Genomic DNA, 20657 nt, shown 5'->3' with positions numbered 1-20657 from the left:
CCTCATTTCTCCCCATCTCTCCCTTCTCTCTCTTCTCCCTCATTTCTCCCCCATCTCTCCCTGTCTCTCTTCTCCCTCATCTCTCCCTCATCTCTCCCTGTCTCTCTTCTCCCTCATCTCTCCTCTCTCTCTTCTCCTTCTCTCTCTCTCTCTCTCCCTCTCTCTTTCCCTCATCTCTCTCTTCTCCTCATCTCTCCCTTATCTCTCCCTCCTCTCTCCCTTCTCTCTCTCTTCTCCCTCATCTCTCCCTTCTCTCTTCCTCTCTCTCTTCCCCCTCCTCTCTCCCTCTCGCTCTTCTCCTCTCTCTCTTCTCTCTCCTTCTCTTCTCCCTCATCTCTCTCTCTCTTCTTCCTCATCTCTCCCTTCTCTCTCTCTTCTCTTCTCTCTTCCTCTTCTCTCTCTCTTCCCTCATCTCCCTTCCCTTCTTCTCTCATCTCTCCCTTCTCTCTCTCTTCTCCCTCATCTCTCCCTTCTCTCTTCTCCCTTCTCTCCTTCATCTCTCTTCTCTCGTTCTCTCTTCTCTCTCTCTCTCCCTCATCTCTCCCTCATCTCTCTCCTTCTCTCTCTCCTCTCTCTCTCCCTCATCTCTCCCTTCTCTTCTCCCTCATCTCTCTCTCCTTCTCTCTCTCTCTCTTCTCTCTCTCTCCCTCTCTCTCTCTCTCTCTCTCTCCCTCTCTCCCTCTCTCTTCTCCCTCATCTCTCCCTCTCTCTCCCTCTCTCTTCTCCCTTCTCTCTCTCTTCTCTCCCTCATCTCTCCCTTCTCTCTTCTCCCTTCTCCCTCATCTCTCCCTTCTCTCTTCTCCCTTCTCCCTCATCTCTCCCTTCTCTCTTCTCCCTCATCTCTCTTCCCTCATCTCTCCCTCTCTCTTCTCTCTCTCTTCTCCTCTCTCTCCCTCTCTCTCTTCTCCCTTCTCTCTCTCTTCTCTCTCCCTCTCTCTTTCTCTCTTCTCCCTCATCTCTCCCTCATCTCTCCCTTCTCCCTCATCTCTCCCTTCTCTCTTCTCCCTTCTCCCTCATCTCTCCCTTCTCTCTTCTCTCCCTTCTCCCTCATCTCTCCCTCCTCTCTCTCTCCCTCGCTCTCTTCTCCCTCATCTCTCCCTTCTCTCTCTCTTCTCTCTCTCTTCTCCCTCATCTCTCCCTTCTCTCTCTCTCTTCTCTCTCTCTCTTCTCCCTCATCTCTCCCTTCTCTCTCTTCTCCCTCATTTCACCCCCATCTCTCCCTGTCTCTCTTCTCCCTCATCTCTCCCTCATCTCTCCCTGTCTCTCTTCTCCCTCATCTCTCCCTCTCTCTCTTCTCCCTTCTCTCTCTCTTCTCTCTCCCTCTCTCTTTCCCTCATCTCTCTCTTCTCCCTCATCTCTCCCTCCTCTCTCCCTTCTCTCTCTCTTCTCCCTCATCTCTCCCTTCTCTCTTCCTCTCTCTCTTCCCCCTCCTCTCTCCCTCTCGCTCTTCTCCCTCATCGCTCTCTTCTCTCTCCCTTCTCTCTTCTTCCTCATCTCTCCCTTCTCTCTCTCTTCTTCCTCATCTCTCCCTTCTCCCTCATCTCTCTCTTCTCCCTCTCTCTTCTTCCTCATCTCTCCCTTCTCTCTCTCTTCTCCCTCATCTCTCCCTTCTCTCTCCCTCTCTCTCTTCTCCCTCATCGCTCTCTTCTCTCCTTTCTCTCTTCTCCCTCATCGCTCTCTTCTCTCCGTTCTCTCTTCTCTCTCTCTTCTCTCTCCCTCTTCTCTCTCCCTCTCTTCTCTCTCCCTCTCTCTTCTCCCTTATCTCTCCCTTCTCTCTCCCTCTCTCTTCTTCCTCATCTCTCCCTTCTCTCTCTCTCCTCTCCCTCATCTCTCCTCTCTCTCTCTCTCCTCTCTTCTCCCTCATCTCTCCCCTCTCTCTCTCTTCTCCCTCATCTCTCCCCCCTCTCTCTCTCCTCCCTCATCTCTCCCTTCTCTCTCTCTCTTCTCTCTCTCCTCCCTCATCTCTCCCTTCTCTCTCTTCTCCCTAATTTCTCCCTCATTTCTCCCTCATCTCTCCCTCCTCTCTCCCTCTCTCCTCCCTCATCTCTCCCTCCTCTCTCCCTCTCTCTCTTCTCCCTCATCTCTCCCTTCTCTCTTCCTCTCTCTTCTCCCTCATCTCTCCCTTCTCTCTTCTCCCTTCTCCCTCATCTCTCCCTTCTCTCTTCTCCCTTCTCCCTCATCTCTCCCTTCTCTCTTCTCCCTTCTCCCTCATCTCTCCCTCCTCTCTCTCTCCCTCTCTCTCTTCTCCCTCATCTCTCCCTTCTCTCTCTCTTCTCCCTCATTTCTCCCCCATCTCTCCCTTCTCTCTCTTCTCCCTCATTTCACCCCCATCTCTCCCTGTCTCTCTTCTCCCTCATCTCTCCCTTCTCTCTCCCTCTCTCTCTTCTCCCTTCTCTCTCTCTTCTCTCTCCCTCTCTCTTTCTCTCTTCTCCCTCATCTCTCCCTCCTCTCTCCCTCTCTCTCTTCTCCCTCATCTCTCCCTTCTCTCTTCCTCTCTCTCTTCTCCCTCATCTCTCCCTTCTCTCTTCCTCTCTCTCTTCTCCCTCATCTCTCCCTTCTCTCTTCTCCCTCATCTCTCCCTTCTCTCTTCTCCCTCATCTCTCCCTTCTCTCTTCTCCCTCGCTCTCTTCTCCCTCATCTCTCCCTTCTCTCTCTCTTCTCCCTCATTTCACCCCCATCTCTCCCTGTCTCTCTTCTCCCTCATCTCTCCCTGTCTCTCTTCTCCCTCATCTCTCCCTTCTCTCTCTCTCTCTCTCTTCTCCCTCATCTCTCCCTTCTCTCTCGCTCTTCTCTCTCTCTCTTCTCTCTCTCCTCCCTCATCTCTCCCTTCTCTCTCTTCTCCCTCATTTCTCCCCCATCTCTCCCTTCTCTCTCTTCTCCCTCATTTCACCCCCATCTCTCCCTGTCTCTCTTCTCCCTCATCTCTCCCTCATCTCTCCCTTCTCTCTCCCTCTCTCTCTTCTCCCTTCTCTCTCTTCTCCCTTCTCTCTCTTCTCCCTTCTCTCTCTCTTCTCTCTCCCTCTCTCTTTCCCTCATCTCTCTCTTCTCCCTCATCTCTCCCTTCTCTCTTCCTCTCTCTCTTCCCCCTCCTCTCTCCCTCTCGCTCTTCTCCCTCATCGCTCTCTTCTCTCCCTTCTCTCCCTTCTCTCTTCTCCCTCATCTCTCCCTTCTCTCTCTCTTCTCCCTCATCTCTCCCTTCTCTCTCTCTTCTCCCTCATCTCTCCCTTCTCTCTCCCTCTCTCTCTTCTCCCTCATCGCTCTCTTTCTCTCTCTCTCTTTCTCTCTTCTCTCTTCTCTCTCTCTCTTCTCTCTCCTTTCTCTCTTCTCTCTCCTTTCTCCTCTCTCCTTTCTCTCTTCTCTCTCCTTTCTCCTCTTCTCTCTCCTTTCTCTCTTCTCTCTCTCTCTCTTCTCTCTCCTTTCTCTCTTCTCTCTCCCTCTCTTCTCTCTCCCTCTCTTCTCTCTCCCTCCCTTCTCTCTCCCTCCTCTCTCCCTCTCTCTCTTCTCCCTCCTCTCTCCCTCTCTCTCTTCTCCCTCATCGCTCTCTCCTCTCTTCCTCTCTTCTCTCTCCTCTCTCCCTCTCTCTTCTCCCTCATCGCTCTCTTCCTCTCTCTTCTCCCTCATCACTCTCTCCTCTCTCCTCCCTCATCGCTCTCTTCTCTCTCCCTCTCTCTCTTCTCCCTCATCTCTCCCTCATCTCTCCCTCATCTCTCCCTCATCTCTCCCTTCTCTCTCCCTTCTCTCTCCCTCCTCTCTCTCTCTCTTCTCCCTCATCTCTCTCTCTTTCTCTGTGTTAAGGTGTCCGTCCTCGCCACCTGTCTGTGTTTGGCCACTGTGTCACATGGTCTCATGCTGCTGCAGCCGCCTCTGTCTCTCTCTGTGTCTGTAACCAGGTGTGCTTTCTCGTCTCCTACCGTGTGTGTGTGTGTGTGTGTGTGTGTTTAGCTGCGTACTCAAGTTTTGGTCTCTTTCTCTGCAGGAAGTTTGGGGAGCGCCCTCAACCACAGCGCCTAACAAGGTGAGTACACACACACACACACACACACACACACACACACGCATTTCAGTATGCTTGTTTTATTCACAGACAGTTCAACAGGGCTTGTTATGATTAGGGGTGAGATGAGGCCAGGAGACTGGTCTCAGCAGTGTTAGGTCTGTGGGTCCTTTGGTCAGTCAGCCTGGAGAGAGAGAGAGAGAGGAGGATATTTGTGTGTGTGCCTGTCAAATCAGATTTTATTGGTCACAGACACGTGGTTAGCAGATGTTATTGTGAGTGTAGCAAAATTATTTTGCTTCTAGATCCGACAGTGCAGCAATATCTAACAGGTAATATTTAAAAATTCCACAACAAAATCTAATATCTAACACAATCCCCAACCAAATCTGATATCTAACACAATCCCCAACCAAATCTGATATCTAACACAATCCCCAACCAAATCTAATATCTAACACAATCCCCAACCAAATCTGATATCTAACACAATCCCCAACCAAATCTGATATCTAACACAGTACCCAAACAAATCTAATATCTAACACAGTACCCAAACAAATCTAATATCTAACACAATCCCCAACCAAATCTAATATCTAACACAGTACCCAACCAAATCTAATATCTAACACAGTCCCCAAACAAATCTAATATCTAACACAATCCCCAACCAAATCTAATATCTAACACAATCCCCAACCAAATCTAATATCTAACACAATCCCCAACCAAATCTGATATCTAACACAATCCCCAACCAAATCTGATATCTAACACAATCCCCAACCAAATCTGATATCTAACACAATCCCCAACCAAATCTGATATCTAACACAATCCCCAACCAAATCTGATATCTAACACAATCCCCAACCAAATCTGATATCTAACACAATCCCCAACCAAATCTGATATCTAACACAATCCCCAACCAAATCTGATATCTAACACAATCCCCAACCAAATCTGATATCTAACACAATCCCCAACCAAATCTGATATCTAACACAATCCCCAACCAAATCTGATATCTAACACAATCCCCAACCAAATCTGATATCTAACACAATCCCCAACCAAATCTGATATCTAACACAATCCCCAACCAAATCTGATATCTAACACAATCCCCAACCAATTCTGATATCTAACACAATCCCCAACCAAATCTGATATCTAACACAATCCCCAACCAAATCTGATATCTAACACAATCCCCAACCAAATCTGATATCTAACACAATCCCCAACCAAATCTGATATCTAACACAATCCCCAACCAAATCTGATATCTAACACAATCCCCAACCAAATCTGATATCTCTCTGTGTGTACTTATGCGTGCCGCTCCAAGGGGAAAATGAGCGGTTGAGCATTCTCTGGAACATACAAGTGTTGTTTTGGAGGGGGCCCTGGCCTCTCCCCCTCTTGATCTCTCCCCCTCTGCATTCACCGAACATTTGTTACCGACGATTGGGAGAAAGACACTGTGGTGAGTTTAGAGATGTTGTCTATGAAAGGTCTGTGTGTGCGCGGCTGTGTGTGTGTGCGGCTGTGTCTGTGTTGCGGTTACCCCATAGCGTGCCCCTGTTGATTTTAGTTTGGCAGTGACGGGGGCAGCTAAAAGCCAGGATCCTCCGGGGGCTGCTAAGTCTCGGGTCCTTCAGGGCCCCACTGTCAGCCAGGCTGTTCCACTGTTCAGCTGATACAAAACACACTGTAGACTGCTTGAAATGCCGCCTGGCTTTGTTGCAGGGGAAACTTCAGAGACACTTGAGACTCATTCTGAAAATGAAAATCTATAATATATGCTGAGAGATCGGACTCAATTTTACACTCACCTGTAGGCTAAATGAATGTAGGCTGTATTTATTGTCATGTGATTTTAATGAATGATTTTAAGTTGACATGGGGGGGGTTCAGTTTCCTCTGACAGTCAATTCTCAGCCCATTGTGCCTTAATGACATGCTGACTGACGTGACTGTTGATGTTTTCATTTAACCCATGGGTCCTGGGTTGAGGACGCGTGTCATGTCCCCTTTGTGATCCAAAGGGACTCGAGGACTCTTTGTGTTTCCTGTGTGTGTGTGTGTGTGACCCTCCCTGTCCTAGCCAGCTGCTGGTTTTTATTGTTTTATTCAACCTTTATTTAACTAGGGCAAGTCAGTTAAGAACACATTTTTTTTTACAATGATGGCCTAACCCGGGGGGGGGGGGGGTGATTCCACTCTATTCTGGTGTGACACTGTGACAGATTCCACTCTGCTCTGCCTTATCTGTAGCAAGGCTTAACTCTACACACGCAGACACATCATTACTGACCTCCACTTTGCCCTTTTGTCTCTGTCTGTCAATCTCTCTGCCAGTGGCACACAAAGCTATACCGCTAGTCTATAGCTTTCTGTTGTATACCGCTAGCCTGTAGCTTTCTGTTGTATACCGCTAGCCTGTAGCTTTCTGTTGTATACCACTAGCCTGTAGCTTTCTGTTGTATACCGCTACCCTGTAGCTTTCTGTTGTATACCGCTAGCCTGTAGCTTTCTGTTGTATACCGCTAGCCTGTAGCTTTCTGTTGTATGCCGCGAGCCTGTAGCTTTCTGTTGTATGCCGCGAGCCTGTAGATTTCTGTTGTATGCCGCTAGCCTGTAGCTTTCTGTTGTATGCCGCTAGCCTGTAGCTTTCTGTTGTATACCGCTAGCCTGTAGCTTTCTGTTGTATACCGCTAGCCTGTAGCTTTCTGTTGTATACCGCTAGCCTGTAGCTTTCTGTTGTATGCCGCGAGCCTGTAGCTTTCTGTTGTATGCCGCGAGCCTGTAGCTTTCTGTTGTATGCCGCGAGCCTGTAGCTTTCTGTTGTATGCCGCGAGCCTGTAGCTTTCTGTTGTATGCCGCGAGCCTGTAGCTTTCTGTTGTATGCCGCGAGCCTGTAGCTTTCTGTTGTATGCCGCGAGCCTGTAGCTTTCTGTTGTATGCCGCGAGCCTGTAGCTTTCTGTTGTATGCCGCGAGCCTGTAGCTTTCTGTTGTATGCCGCGAGCCTGTAGCTTTCTGTTGTATGCCGCGAGCCTGTAGCTTTACATTTACATTTACATTTACATTTAAGTCATTTAGCAGACGCTCTTATCCAGAGCGACTTACAAATTCTATACCGCTAGCCTGTAGCTTTCTGTTGTATACCGCTAGCCTGTAGCTTTCTGTTGTATACCGCTAGCCTGTAGCTTTCTGTTGTATACCGCTAGCCTGTAGCTTTCTGTTGTCATTTTGCTTGTCCCCTTTTCTTGGTGTGTCCATGTGACTCTTGGCTTGTTTGAACATCATTTTACGTTTACATTTTAGTCATTTAGCAGACGCTGTTATTCAGAGCGACTAACCGTAAGTAATGTTAGTGAGTGCGTACATTTTCGTTCTGGTCCCCCGTGGGAATCAAACCGACATCCCTGGCATTGCAAGCACTATGCTCTACCAACATGTTTTCATTGCATGTTTAGTTTTTCTGTCCAGTATTGACTTGTGTAGTATTGATCTGTCCGGAATTTTCCTATTCAGTTTTCGTTGTGATGTGCTGTAGCATCTCTTGTGTGGTTGCGTACCTCGCATCTCCTTGCATGTCTCTTTTGTTTGTGTGTTGTGTGTTCTGGTTATCTCTTGTTGCGTGTGTTTTGTAGCATGGCTGTTGTTTGTGTGTTGTGTGTTCTGGTTATCTCTTGTTGCGTGTGTTTTGTAGCATGGCTGTTGTAGTGTGCTGTGCATGTCGGCGGTGCGTGTCGGCTGTGCGTGTGGTGGTGAAATGCCACTTTCAAATCGGATGACTTGGGTCCAGGTCCTAAGATTATCACCCACCACCTCAGTTCAGTCGTTCAGACACTAACATCTTAGATGGTATGCAATTAAGTTCACAGTTATGAAAACTTAGGACACTAAAGAGGCCTTTCTACTGACTCTGAAAAACACCAAAAGAAAGATGCCCAGTGTCCCTGCTCATCTGCGTGAATGTGACTTAGACATGCTGCAAGGAGGCATGATGTGGCCCAAAAAATAAATTGCAATGTCCGTACTGTGAGACGCCTAGGACAGTGCTACAGGGGGACAGGACGGACAACTGATCGTCCTCGCAGTGGCAGACCACGTGTAACAACACCTTCACAGGATCAGTACATCTGAACATCACACCTGCGGGACAGGTACAGGATGGCAACAACAACTTCCCGAGTTACACCAGGAACGCACAATCCCTCCATCAGACTGTCCGCAAGAGGCTGAGAGAGGCTGGACTGAGGGCTTGTAGGCCTGTTGTAAGGCAGGTCCTCACCAGCAACAACGTCGCCTATGGACACAAACCCACCGTCGTTGGACCAGACAGGACTGGCAAAAAGTGCTCTTCACTGACGAGTTGCGGTTTTGTCTCACCAGTGGTGATGGTCGGATTTGCATTTATCGTCGTTGAAGGAATGAGCGTTTCACCCAGGCCTGTACTCTGGAGCTGGATCGATTTGGAGGTGGAGGGTCCGTCATGGTCTGGGGGCGATGTGTCACAGGATCATTGGACTGAGCTTGTTGTCATTGCAGGCAATCTCAACAGTGTGCGTTACAGGGAAGACATCCTCCTCCCTCGTGGTACCCTTCCTGCAGGCTCTACCTGACATGACCCTTCAGCATGACAATGCCACCAGCCATACTGCTCATTCTGTGCGTGATTCCCTGCAGGACAGGAATGTCAGTGTTCTGCCATGGCCAGCAATGAGCCTGGATCTCAATCCAATTGAGCACGTCTGGGATCTGTTGGATCAGAGGGTGAGGGCCAGGGCCAGGGCCATTCCCCCCCCAGAAATGAACTGGGAACTTGCAGGTGCCTTGGTGGAAGAGTGGGGTAACATCTCACAGCAGGAACTGGCAAATCTGGTGCAGTCCATGAGGAGGAGATGCACTGCAGTACTTAATGCAGCTGGTGGCCACACCAGATACTGACTGTTACTTTTGATTTTGACCCCCCCCCCCTTTGTTCAGGGACACATTATTCCATTTCTGTTAGTCACGTGTCTGTGGAACTTGTTCAGTTTTATGTCTCAGTTGTTCATAGAAATATTTACATGTGTTAAGTTTGCTGAAAATGAACGCAGTTGACAGTGAGAGGATGTTTCTTAGCCGATAGAAAGTAATTGAATAATAGACTAAACAGATGGTAAACAAGTGTCTGTCCTAAATCTAAGATTTTTATACATTTTTAACACCCTTTTTTTTAGGCACAAACTACTTCTATATATACATTACTTCTATTCATATATATTTTTTTAACTGGTACCTGGCTACTTTCAGACGAGTCTTGATGCTTTTGGTCTCCCTGAGTTTCCCTGGAGGAAACCTGGCACCATCCCTACGGTTAAGCATGTTATGATGCTGTGGGAATGTATTTCAGTGGCAGGGACTGGGAGACCTAGTCAGGATCGAGGGTAAAATCAACGGAGCGAAGTACAGAGAGATCCTTGATGGAAAGCTGCTCCAGAGGACTCAGGACCTCAGACTGGGGCGAATGTTCCCCTTCCAACAGGACAACGACTCAAAGCACACAGCCAAGACAACACAGGAGTGGCGTCTGGACAAGTCTCTGAATGTCCTTGAGTGGCCCAGCCAGAGCCCGGAGTGACCTGAAAACAGCTGTGCAGCGACGCTCCCCATCCAACCTGACAGAGCTTGAGAAGATATGCAGAGAAAAATGGGAGAAACTCCCCAAATACAGGCGTGGCAAACTTGAAGCGTCACACGCAGGGAGACTCACTGCCAAATGTGACTCACTGCCAAATGTGCTTCAACAAAATAGAGTAAAGGCTCTGAATACTTATGAGATTTTTGTTTTCTTTTTACAAAATGTGCTAATATTATGGGGTATTGTTTGTAAAATTATTTAATTTTAGATTTTTTAAATTTTATTTAAGTGAAAGTTGATCCATTTAGGCCATTCATATGAAATATTGTATTTTATTTAACCTTTATTTATCTAGGCAAGTCAGTTAAAGAACAAATTCTTATTAACAATGACGACCTAGGAACAGTGGTTTAACTGCCTTGTTCAGGAGCAGAATGACAGATTTTTTTATTTTTACCTTGTCGCCTCGGGGATTCGATCTTGCAACCTTTCGGTCACTAGTCCAACGCTCTAACCACGAAGCTACCTGTCGTCTGCAATGTAACAAAATGTGGAAAAAGTCCATGGGTCTATATACTTTCCGACTGCACTGTACGTTTGACTGGTCATGGTGTTGGTCTAGAGGTTAATTAGAATAATTTAGTGGAATTAAATTGGCACTAGTGTACAGTATATTAGTTATTTATCACACACGTACAGTATACAGATACAAAGCCTTTGAGATCAAATCTGTCAGACAGCAGGAGCGCATTTTAAAACATACTTAATTGTTTGAAACCTGGACGTTTTAATACCATATTATGAGGCGTGTCTTACCTTACTTAATAATAGTATCCTATTAGATGATCAAAATGTCTAAATTACATCGGTCGCATGAAACCGCTTTCATGTGCAGCACCCTTTTGGACAATGCTGTTTTCCCACCAATTGCATTATGGAAGGAACATTCAGATGTAGCCTACTGTCTTGTGTACATTGCATTATGGAAGGAACATTCAGATGTAGCCTACTGCCTTGTGTGCATTGCATTATGGAAGGAACATTCAGATGTAGCCTACTGCCCTGTGTGCATTGCATTATGGAAGGAACATTCAGATGTAGCCTACTGTCTTGTGTGCATTGCATTATGGAAGGAACATTCAGATGTAGCCTACTGCCTTGTGTGCATTGCATTATGGAAGGAACATTCAGATGTAGCCTACTGCCTTGTGTGCATTGCATTATGGAAGGAACATTCAGATGTAGCCTACTGTCTTGTGTGCATTGCGTTATGGAAGGAACATTCAGATGTAGCCTACTGCCTTGTGTGCATTGCATTATGGAAGGAACATTCAGATGTAGCCTACTGCCATGTGTGCATTGCATTATGGAAGGAACATTAAGATGTAGCCTACTGCCTTGTGTGCATTGCATTATGGAAGGAACATTCAGATGTAGCCTACTGCCTTGTGTGCATTGCGTTATGGAAGGAACATTCAGATGTAGCCTACTGCCTTGTGTACATTGCATTATGGAAGGAACATTCAGATGTAGCCTACTGCCATGTGTGCATTGCATTATGGAAGGAACATTCAGATGTAGCCTACTGCCTTGTGTGCATTGCATTATGGAAGGAACATTCAGATGTAGCCTACTGCCTTGTGTGCATTGCATTATGGAAGGAACATTCAGATGTAGCCTACTGCCTTGTGTACATTGCATTATGGAAGGAACATTCAGATGTAGCCTACTGCCTTGTGTGCATTGCGTTATGGAAGGAACATTCAGATGTAGCCTACTGCCTTGTGTGCATTGCGTTATGGAAGGAACATTCAGATGTAGCCTACTGCCTTGTGTGCATTGCATTATGGAAGGAACATTCAGATGTAGCCTACTGCCTTGTGTGCATTGCATTATGGAAGGAACATTCAGATGTAGCCTACTGCCTTGTGTGCATTGCATTATGGAAGGAACATTCAGATGTAGCCTACTGCCTTGTGTGCATTGCATTATGGAAGGAACATTCAGATGTAGCCTACTGCCTTGTGTGCATTGCATTATGGAAGGAACATTCAGATGTAGCCTACTGCCTTGTGTGCATTGCATTATGGAAGGAACATTCAGATGTAGCCTACTGCCTTGTGTGCATTGCATTATGGAAGGAACATTCAGATGTAGCCTACTGCCTTGTGTGCATTGCATTATGGAAGGAACATTCAGATGTAGCCTACTGCCTTGTGTGCATTGCTGTGCTCATCATGTGAAGAAATAATAGTTTTATCAGAATTTTAATTTGATGTATTCCTACTGGTTGTATGAATTTGGGATCTATTGTCCCACAACTAATTTAAAATGTTGCTGGTCAAATGGCCAGCGCCATATTTTCTTAACAGAAACGTGTGCGTGTGCGTGTGCGTGCGTGCGTGTGTGGTGTGTGTGTGTAAATATGATGTGTGAATGCTGGTTGAACTTGGCCTTGTGCAGTCTGGCCCCTCCAGGGGTGTAATAGATTAATGGTGCTCTCTTCACACACACCACGACAACAACCACATCTTAACCAGCAGTCGTCCTCCAGAACTGTCAGTATGAACATGGGACAACAGTCTTACTATAGGACCAATCATTTGTAACCAGGATTGAAATGCATTCATTGGTTTTTGACAAAGATCTGCTTTTGGAATATCCCAGTGTTTTTGTGGAGAACAGTCCTGTTACACTCTAATCCTACTTTAACTATCAACTAGTGATGGGGGGATTGAATATTATTTTTGACAATATATTGCAATATTATTTTTTGCACTAGTTTGCTGAACCTCCACCGAAACCTGTATTTTCTTTCTTCATAGCTTGTTCTCCATCTTTTAAAATGATTTCCATGACTGATCAAAACTGGTTTTCTCATGGCTCATCTCATCTCTGGTTCTTGTGCAGCAGACGTACGATGAGCAATATGTAAAATCACAGTATCAAATCTCAATACATATAGAATCGTGAGAATCTCAATATATATCGTATCTGCACTAAAATTGAGTGGCTGCTGCCAACACACTGTCATTGACACTGACCCAACTCCAGCCACTTTAATAATGGGAATTGATGGGAAATGATGTAAATATATCACTAGCCACTTTAAACAATGCTACCTTATATAATGTTACTTACCCTACATTATTCATCTCATATGCATACGTATATACTGTACTCTACATCATCGACTGCATCCTTATGTAATACATGTATCACTAGCCACTTTAACTATGCCACTTTGTTTACTTTGTCTACATACTCATCTCATATGTATATACTGTACTCGATACCATCTACTGTATGCTGCCCTGTACCATCACTCATTCATATATCCTTATGTACATATTCTTTATCCCCTTACACTGTGTATAAGACAGTAGTTTTGGAATTGTTAGTTAGATTACTTGTTGGTTATCACTGCATTGTTGGAACTAGAAGCACAAGCATTTCGCTACACTCGCATTAACATCTGCTAACCATGTGTATGTGACAAATACAATTTGATTTGATTTTTGATTTGATTGCAACTAAGTTTTGCGATAATATCGTATCATAAGGTCCCTGGCAATTCCCAGCTCTACAATCAACCAGTGCTTGTGAGGTGTAAAAAACAAAGAGGCTATTTTCTACTCTAGATGCTGCAGCTCACTCTTTTCTCTCTTTCTTTCTTTCGTTCTTTCGTGGTTAGCTCTGAGGCCATCTCCGCCAGTCAGCTCTGATCCAACAACAAATAGGGTAGTTTACATCCAGTCATCCACAAGGCAGCAGCCATATTTGTGAAGTGGCAACAACACACTGGCGTGAGTCTTAACCCAGGCACTTCCTTAAAAGTCTCATCTTTAGGGTGGAATCTGGAACTTTCATTTCCCCTGCTCCGACAACACAAGGTACGAGCTACAAACACAACGGACCAACGAGAAAAACAAACTACAAAATGCCTTCGCCAATATGACAGCTCAGGTTATTTTATTTAAATTTTTCCCCCCTTCTAGAAGTTGTTACTTAGGCACAGATCCAGGATGAGCCTAGCCACCACATATCCAAATAGTGATCATTAGGCAGGGAAGTGCAAAACAGTCCTCAGACCAGTGTCTAGGGGTCACGTTAATACCGCATCGCTTTTCCACCTTAGTCTGATGTCAGCCTCACAACAGGAAGGTCACAATCAGGATCAGCGGTTGTCCAATGACACCCTGTGAGCATGACATGACCGTGTTCTGGGCTGAGCGAGTGTGTTCCCCTGTAATCAGTCAGGGGGTGTGTGTGTGTGTGTGTGTGTGCACGCCCAGTGCCATGCCAAAGCAACCCGTAGAAATATCAGTGGAGATCACTGTAGCGTCAGATGACTATAGGCACCGCAGAGTGGTGTCCGTCAGATCACTATAGGCACCGCAGAGTGGTGTCCGTCAGATGACTATAGGCACCGCAGAGTGGTGTCCGTCAGATGACTATAGGCACCGCAGAGTGGTGTCCGTCAGATGACTATAGGCACCGCAGAGTGGTGTCCGTCAGATGACTATAGGCACCGCAGAGTGGTGTCCGTCAGATGACTATAGGCACCGCAGAGTGGTGTCCGTCAGATGACTATAGGCACCGCAGAGTGGTGTCCGTCAGATGACTATAGGCACCGCAGAGTGGTGTCCGTCAGATGACTATAGGCACCGCAGAGTGGTGTCCGTCAGATGACTATAGGCACCGCAGAGTGGTGTCCGTCAGATGACTATAGGCACCGCAGAGTGGTGTCCGTCAGATCACTATAGGCACCGCAGAGTGGTCTGTTTTCTTTCCATCCATCTCTCTCTGGCCTTGGTCTTTCCACTAAGGGTTAGTGAAGTGTAGTAACCTGTGGTTCCCTGCCTCCCTCCTTCTTGCCCTCCCTCTCGTGATTCAGGGGACTCCTTGCTTTCCAATAGGCCTGTCTAGTGTGTGTGTGTGGACTGGGTGGTATATTGTATTTTACTAGACACTACTATTGATGCACGGACCAGTTTTGTTTTTTACTTGCCCTTCTATAACCAATGTATGGTTTGTTAAAAGTGATACGCCACCCGCCCCTGGTCGCTCATGGAGTGATGTTGATGTTTTTCGACCACCAGATAATTTGCCAACCATTCTCTTCAGTCTGTGCAGCAGACGCAACAACATGTTGATGACAACGATGCTGTTTCCGCTTCTTAATATAAATCCACAAGCGTTCTATAATTACACTGTCAGTTTGTACGTCTTACTGTCTGCAAATGGCAAGTATGTTTATTTATTTGATCAAGTTGCGGATAAAACAGTGTTAGCTGCTAATCTCTAGCTAGCTGCGTTAGTTGGCTAGCTGTCTAGTTAATACAGCCTGATAGCGGTGCTGGTGGAGACCTAAATCAGCATGTTCGTGCAACCGTATCTTCTAAATCCGAGAGAAATAGGGGACCCATGAATATGTTGGCTACATGAAGTAAGAGAACATTTAATGTAGCCAAGGTTTATAGGGTCCCACTCCCCTGGGAAACACTGACCAACACTTTGGTTCCTACCCCTGTCACAATAATGCCTCTCTGGCTTTTTCATGAATTGTCATGTCAAACAACACTGTGTTCAAAGTGCCCAGTATTATATTCTAACTATAGAATTAGAATAATCATTCCCACAATTACCCTTGATAATTTCCATGATTCCAACAGTTCACCCAACAGTTCACACAAGTCCAATCGCAATTGGGGCGGCAGGTAGCTTAGTGGTTAGAGCGTTGTACTTGTAACCGAAAGTTGCAAGATCGAATCCCTGAGCTGACAAGGTAAAAATCTGTCGTTCTGCCCCTGAACAGGCGGTTAACCCACTGTTTCTAGGCCGTCATTGAAAAATAAGAATTTGTTCTTAACTGACTTGCCTAGTTAAATAAAAGTAAAAGTTTAATTGAACAGTATAAAACAATCGGAATGCAGAAAGCCCCGTTTAAAAACACTTAACATGTATGTGTTGACCCTAAGGTCAAGCACTACTCCTAGAACTGGTATTATTCAAAAACCATAAATACCGCCAAATAGCATCATCCCGCCAAATAGCATTATCCCGCCAAATAGCATTATCCCGCCAAATAGCATCATCCCGCCATATACCGCCATCCCGCCAAATAGCATTATCCCGCCAGATAGCATTATCCCGCCAAATAGCATCATCCCGCCAAATAGCATCATCCCGCCAAATAGCAGCATCCCGCCAAATAGCATCACCCCGCCAAATAGCATCATCCCGCCAAATAGCATCATCCCGCCATATACCGCCATCCCGCCAAATAGCATTATCCCGCCAAATAGCATCATCCCGCCATATACCGCCATCCCGCCAAATAGCATCATCCCGCCAAATAGCATCATCCCGCCATATACCGCCATCCCGCCAAATAGCATTATCCCGCCAAATAGCATCACCCCGCCAAATAGCATCACCCCGCCAAATAGCATCATCCCGCCAAATAGCATCATCCCGCCAAATAGCATCATCCCGCCAAATAGCACCATGCCGCCAAATAGCACCATGCCGCCAAATAGCATCATCCCGCCAAATAGCATCATGCCGCCAAATAGCATCACCCCGCCAAATAGCATCACCCCGCCAAATAGCATCACCCCGCCAAATAGCATCACCCCGCCAAATAGCATCACCCCGCCAAATAGCATCACCCCGCCAAATAGCATCATCCCGCCAAATAGCATCACCCCGCCAAATAGCATCATCCCGCCAAATAGCATCATCCCGCCATATACCGCCATCCCGCCAAATAGCATTATCCCGCCAAATAGCATCATCCCGCCATATACCGCCATCCCGCCAAATAGCATCATCCCGCCAAATAGCATCATCCCGCCATATACCGCCATCCCGCCAAATAGCATCATCCCGCCAAATAGCATCACCCCGCCAAATAGCATCATGCCGCCAAATAGCATCACCCCGCCAAATAGCATCATCCCGCCAAATAGCATCATCCCGCCATATACCGCCATCCCGCCAAATAGCATTATCCCGCCAAATAGCATCATCCCGCCATATACCGCCATCCCGCCAAATAGCATCATCCCGCCAAATAGCATCACCCCGCCAAATAGCATCATCCCGCCAAATAGCATCATCCCGCCAAATAGCATCACCCCGCCAAATAGCATCATCCCGCCAAATAGCATCATCCCGCCAAATAGCATCATCCCGCCAAATAGCATCATCCCGCCAAATAGCACCATGCCGCCAAATAGCATCATGCCGCCAAATAGCATCATCCCGCCAAATAGCATCATGGCGCCAAATAGCATCACCCCGCCAAATAGCATCACCCCGCCAAATAGCATCACCCCGCCAAATAGCATCACCCCGCCAAATAGCATCACCCCGCCAAATAGCATCATCCCGCCAAATAGCATCATCCCGCCATATACCGCCATCCCGCCAAATAGCATTATCCCGCCAAATAGCATCACCCCGCCAAATAGCATCACCCCGCCAAATAGCATCACCCCGCCAAATAGCATCACCCCGCCAAATAGCATCACCCCGCCAAATAGCATCACCCCGCCAAATAGCACCATGCCGCCAAATAGCACCATGCCGCCAAATAGCACCATGCCGCCAAATAGCACCATGCCGCCAAATAGCATCACGCCGCCAAATAGCATCATCCCGCCAAATAGCATCATCCCGCCAAATAGCATCACCCCGCCAAATAGCATCACCCCGCCAAATAGCATCACCCCGCCAAATAGCATCACCCCGCCAAATAGCATCACGCCGCCAAATAGCATCATGCCGCCAAATAGCATCATGCCGCCAAATAGCATCACCCCGCCAAATAGCATCACCCCGCCAAATAGCATCACCCCGCCAAATAGCATCACCCCGCCAAATAGCATCACCCCGCCAAATAGCATCACCCCGCCAAATAGCATCACCCCGCCAAATAGCATCACCCCGCCAAATAGCATCACGCCGCCAAATAGCATCACGCCGCCAAATAGCATCACGCCGCCAAATAGCATCACGCCGCCAAATAGCATCACGCCGCCAAATAGCATCACGCCGCCAAATAGCATCACGCCGCCAAATAGCATCATGCCGCCAAATAGCATCACCCCGCCAAATAGCATCACGCCGCCAAATAGCATCACGCCGCCAAATAGCATCACGCCGCCAAATAGCATCATCCCGCCAAATAGCATCATCCCGCCAAATAGCATCATCCCGCCAAATAGCATCATCCTGTCAACAACAAAAAATATTTTGGCCAGATCTCCCAGCCCTAATGTATGTATATGACTCCCTTTCTGTGTCACTGGACGTGTCAAGGTGTCACTGACATCTGTGCAAATGGGCCATTGTGTCTGCTCAGTGTGACCCTTGACCCCTGCTAGTCTGAAGACCTTCAGCTGTGTGCTTCTCAACGAGTACACACACAGTAACCAGGTGTCTATCCAACATTTTTTATGCCAGTAAAGAACGTTGGATAATTTTTTTGTGTGCCCGGCCTGACGGAAACAGTACATTTGTCGGTCAAATTTCCAAATGTAGACAAAATAAAAAATACACTATACAAGGTGGGATCTTTTTGTGCCGGTAAAATGAATTATGTGAGAAATGGTGGTGGAAACGTTTTTATGCGCAGGCATTGACATAATAACCATCACATCAAAGTAAACTTAGCCACACGATGACATGGTGTTCCGTTCTCCCGCTACGACTCGGAACAGTTTTATTATAATGAACTTCACAGGGTGGTGAAATTGCAAAGTGATGAGCTTGATGCTCTTTTACAATAAATATCGAGGGTCTCATTCTGGTCACACGATGATCGAAGCTTGGCTTCCCTTTGACAAGTAGAAATCCTGCTCTTTTGTCCATTATTTAGACTATACCCTTCCCTGTAGCTGGTAGCTGTTGGCTAGGGCACTGTTGCTAAGAGCGGAGTGGCCACATTCGCTCTATAACACAACATTTGTTGTGCCAAAACTGTAAGTAGAGTTGAAAATGCGACGGAAAGCCATTTATGTTTTTGCTTAGGTGACAGAAGTAATTGGAGCACGGGCCTTTGCAACATTTTAACACGAGATGTGGATTCTTTGGTGGTGAGCTCAGGGCTTTGGTGGTGAGCTCAGGGCTTTGGTGGTGAGCTCGGGGCTTTGGTGGTGTGCTCGGGGCTTTGGTGGTGTGCTCGGGGCTTTGGTGGTGAGCTCGGGGCTTTGGTGGTGTGCTCGGGGCTTTGGTGGTGAGCTCGGGGCTTTGGTGGTGAGCTCGGGGCTTTGGTGGTGAGCTCGGGGCTTTGGTGGTGAGCTCGGGGCTTTGGTGGTGAGCTCGGGGCTTTGGTGGTGTGCTCGGGGCTTTGGTGGTGTGCTCAGGGCTTTGGTGGTGTGCTCAGGGCTTTGGTGGTGTGCTCAGGGCTTTGGTGGTGAGCTCAGGGCTTTGGTGGTGAGCTCAGGGCTTTGGTGGTGAGCTCAGGGCTTTGGTGGTGAGCTCAGGGCTTTGGAGTTTTCTTTTTTTTCTCTCCTTTCAGTCAGCCCAGCTGGAGAGAACATAGCTTTTGGCCCCGAACTGTGTGTGTCCATGTGTCTGTGTGTGTCCATGTGTCTGTGTGTGTCCATGTGTCTGTGTGTGAGCGGTCTGTGTGTGCAGAGTGTGTGTGTGTGGTGTGTGTGTGTGTGTGTGTGTGTGTGTTAGCAACACAAACTTCAGCACACCAGAGAATTGGCTAATCACACTGTTCCCGTCTCTCCATGTTTCAAATGTTAGTCTTAGTGACCCTGAATTTTCACGTTCCTGTTTTTTGATTTTATCTATACTGATCAAAAATATAAATGCAACGTGTAAAGTGTTAGTCTCATATGTCATAAGCTGGAATAAAAGATCCCAGAAATATTTCCATACACACAAATAAACTTATTTCTCTCCAAAATATTTTTTATTTTAATTTTATTTTTTACATCGCTTTTAGTGAGCATTTCTCCTTTGCCAAGATAGTTCATCCACCTGACAGGTGTGGCATATCAGGAAGCTGATTAAACGGTATGATCATTACACAGCTGCACCTTGTGCTGGGAAGAATAAAAGGCCACTCTGAAATGTGCCGTTTTGTCACACAACACAATGGCACAGATGTCTCAAGTTTGCAAGTAGCCGGATGACTGCAGGAATGTCCGCCATAGCTGTTGCCAGAGAATTGAATGTTAGTTTCTCTATCATAAGCCGTCTCCAACATCGCTTTAAAGAATTTGGCAGTATGTCCAACCGGCCTCACAACCGCAGACCACGTGTAACCAAACCAGCCCAAGACCTCCACATCCGGCTTCTTCACCTGCGGGATCGCCTGAAACCAGCCACCCGGACAGTTGATGAAACTAAGGAGAAATAAAGCCCTTTTGTGGGGAAAACTCATTCTGATTGGGTGGGCCTGGCTCCCAGTGGGTGGGCCTATGCCCTCCTGGGCCCACCCATGGCTGCACCCCTGCCCAATCGTGAAATCCATAGATTAGGTCCTAATTTATTTATTTAAATTGAGTGATTTCTTTATATGAACTGTAACTCAGTAAAAACGTTGAAATTGTTGCATGTTGCTGATAATATTTTTGATCAGTATACTTTATCTCTGTCACTTCTGTCATCTATAACTTGTTTATTTCAATGGATGGATAACAAACCTCTCTCATCTCTCCTCTTTCCATCTGCTTTCCATCTTCTCCCCTCTTCCTAACTTCTCCCCTCTTCCTAACTTCTCCCCTCTTCCTAACTTCTCCCCTCTTCCTAACTTCCCCTCTTCCTAACTTCTCCCCTCTTCCTAACTTCTCCCCTCTTCCTAACTTCTTCCCTTCTTCACAGAGAAGCGATGAGGAATTACCTGAAGGAGCGAGGAGACCAAACTGTCCTGATCCTGCATGCAAAGGTTGCCCAGAAATCTTATGGCAATGAAAAAAGGTAATCAACCACAACTTACCCTACACACCACTTACCCTACACACCACTTACCCTACACACCACTTACCCTACACACC

At 46.8% G+C, this 20657-nt stretch overlaps 1 protein-coding gene across 2 annotated transcripts in view; it reads left to right on the top strand.

Annotated features, from left to right (window-relative positions):
• The window catches only part of LOC118392688 (suppressor of hairless protein homolog), a 106789-nt gene that overhangs the window by 54106 nt on the left and 32026 nt on the right, over positions 1 to 20657 (top strand). Inside the window, exons 2-3 of one of the 2 annotated variants that reach the window (XM_052459314.1) lie at positions 3977 to 4015; positions 20485 to 20580. In XM_052459314.1, the coding sequence (XP_052315274.1) occupies positions 3977 to 4015; positions 20485 to 20580 (135 nt within the window). Of the gene's footprint in view, positions 1 to 3975; positions 4016 to 20484; positions 20581 to 20657 lie in introns of those variants that run through there. The other variant, XM_052459315.1, reaches the window with a different exon arrangement.

The sequence above is a fragment of the Oncorhynchus keta genome, chromosome 13 (assembly GCF_023373465.1).
Source record: "Oncorhynchus keta strain PuntledgeMale-10-30-2019 chromosome 13, Oket_V2, whole genome shotgun sequence".
NCBI classification, from domain to species: Eukaryota; Metazoa; Chordata; class Actinopteri; order Salmoniformes; family Salmonidae; genus Oncorhynchus; species Oncorhynchus keta.
The sequence above is the reverse complement of the archived record's forward strand: the minus strand, read 5'-3'. Positions and strand labels throughout refer to the sequence as shown.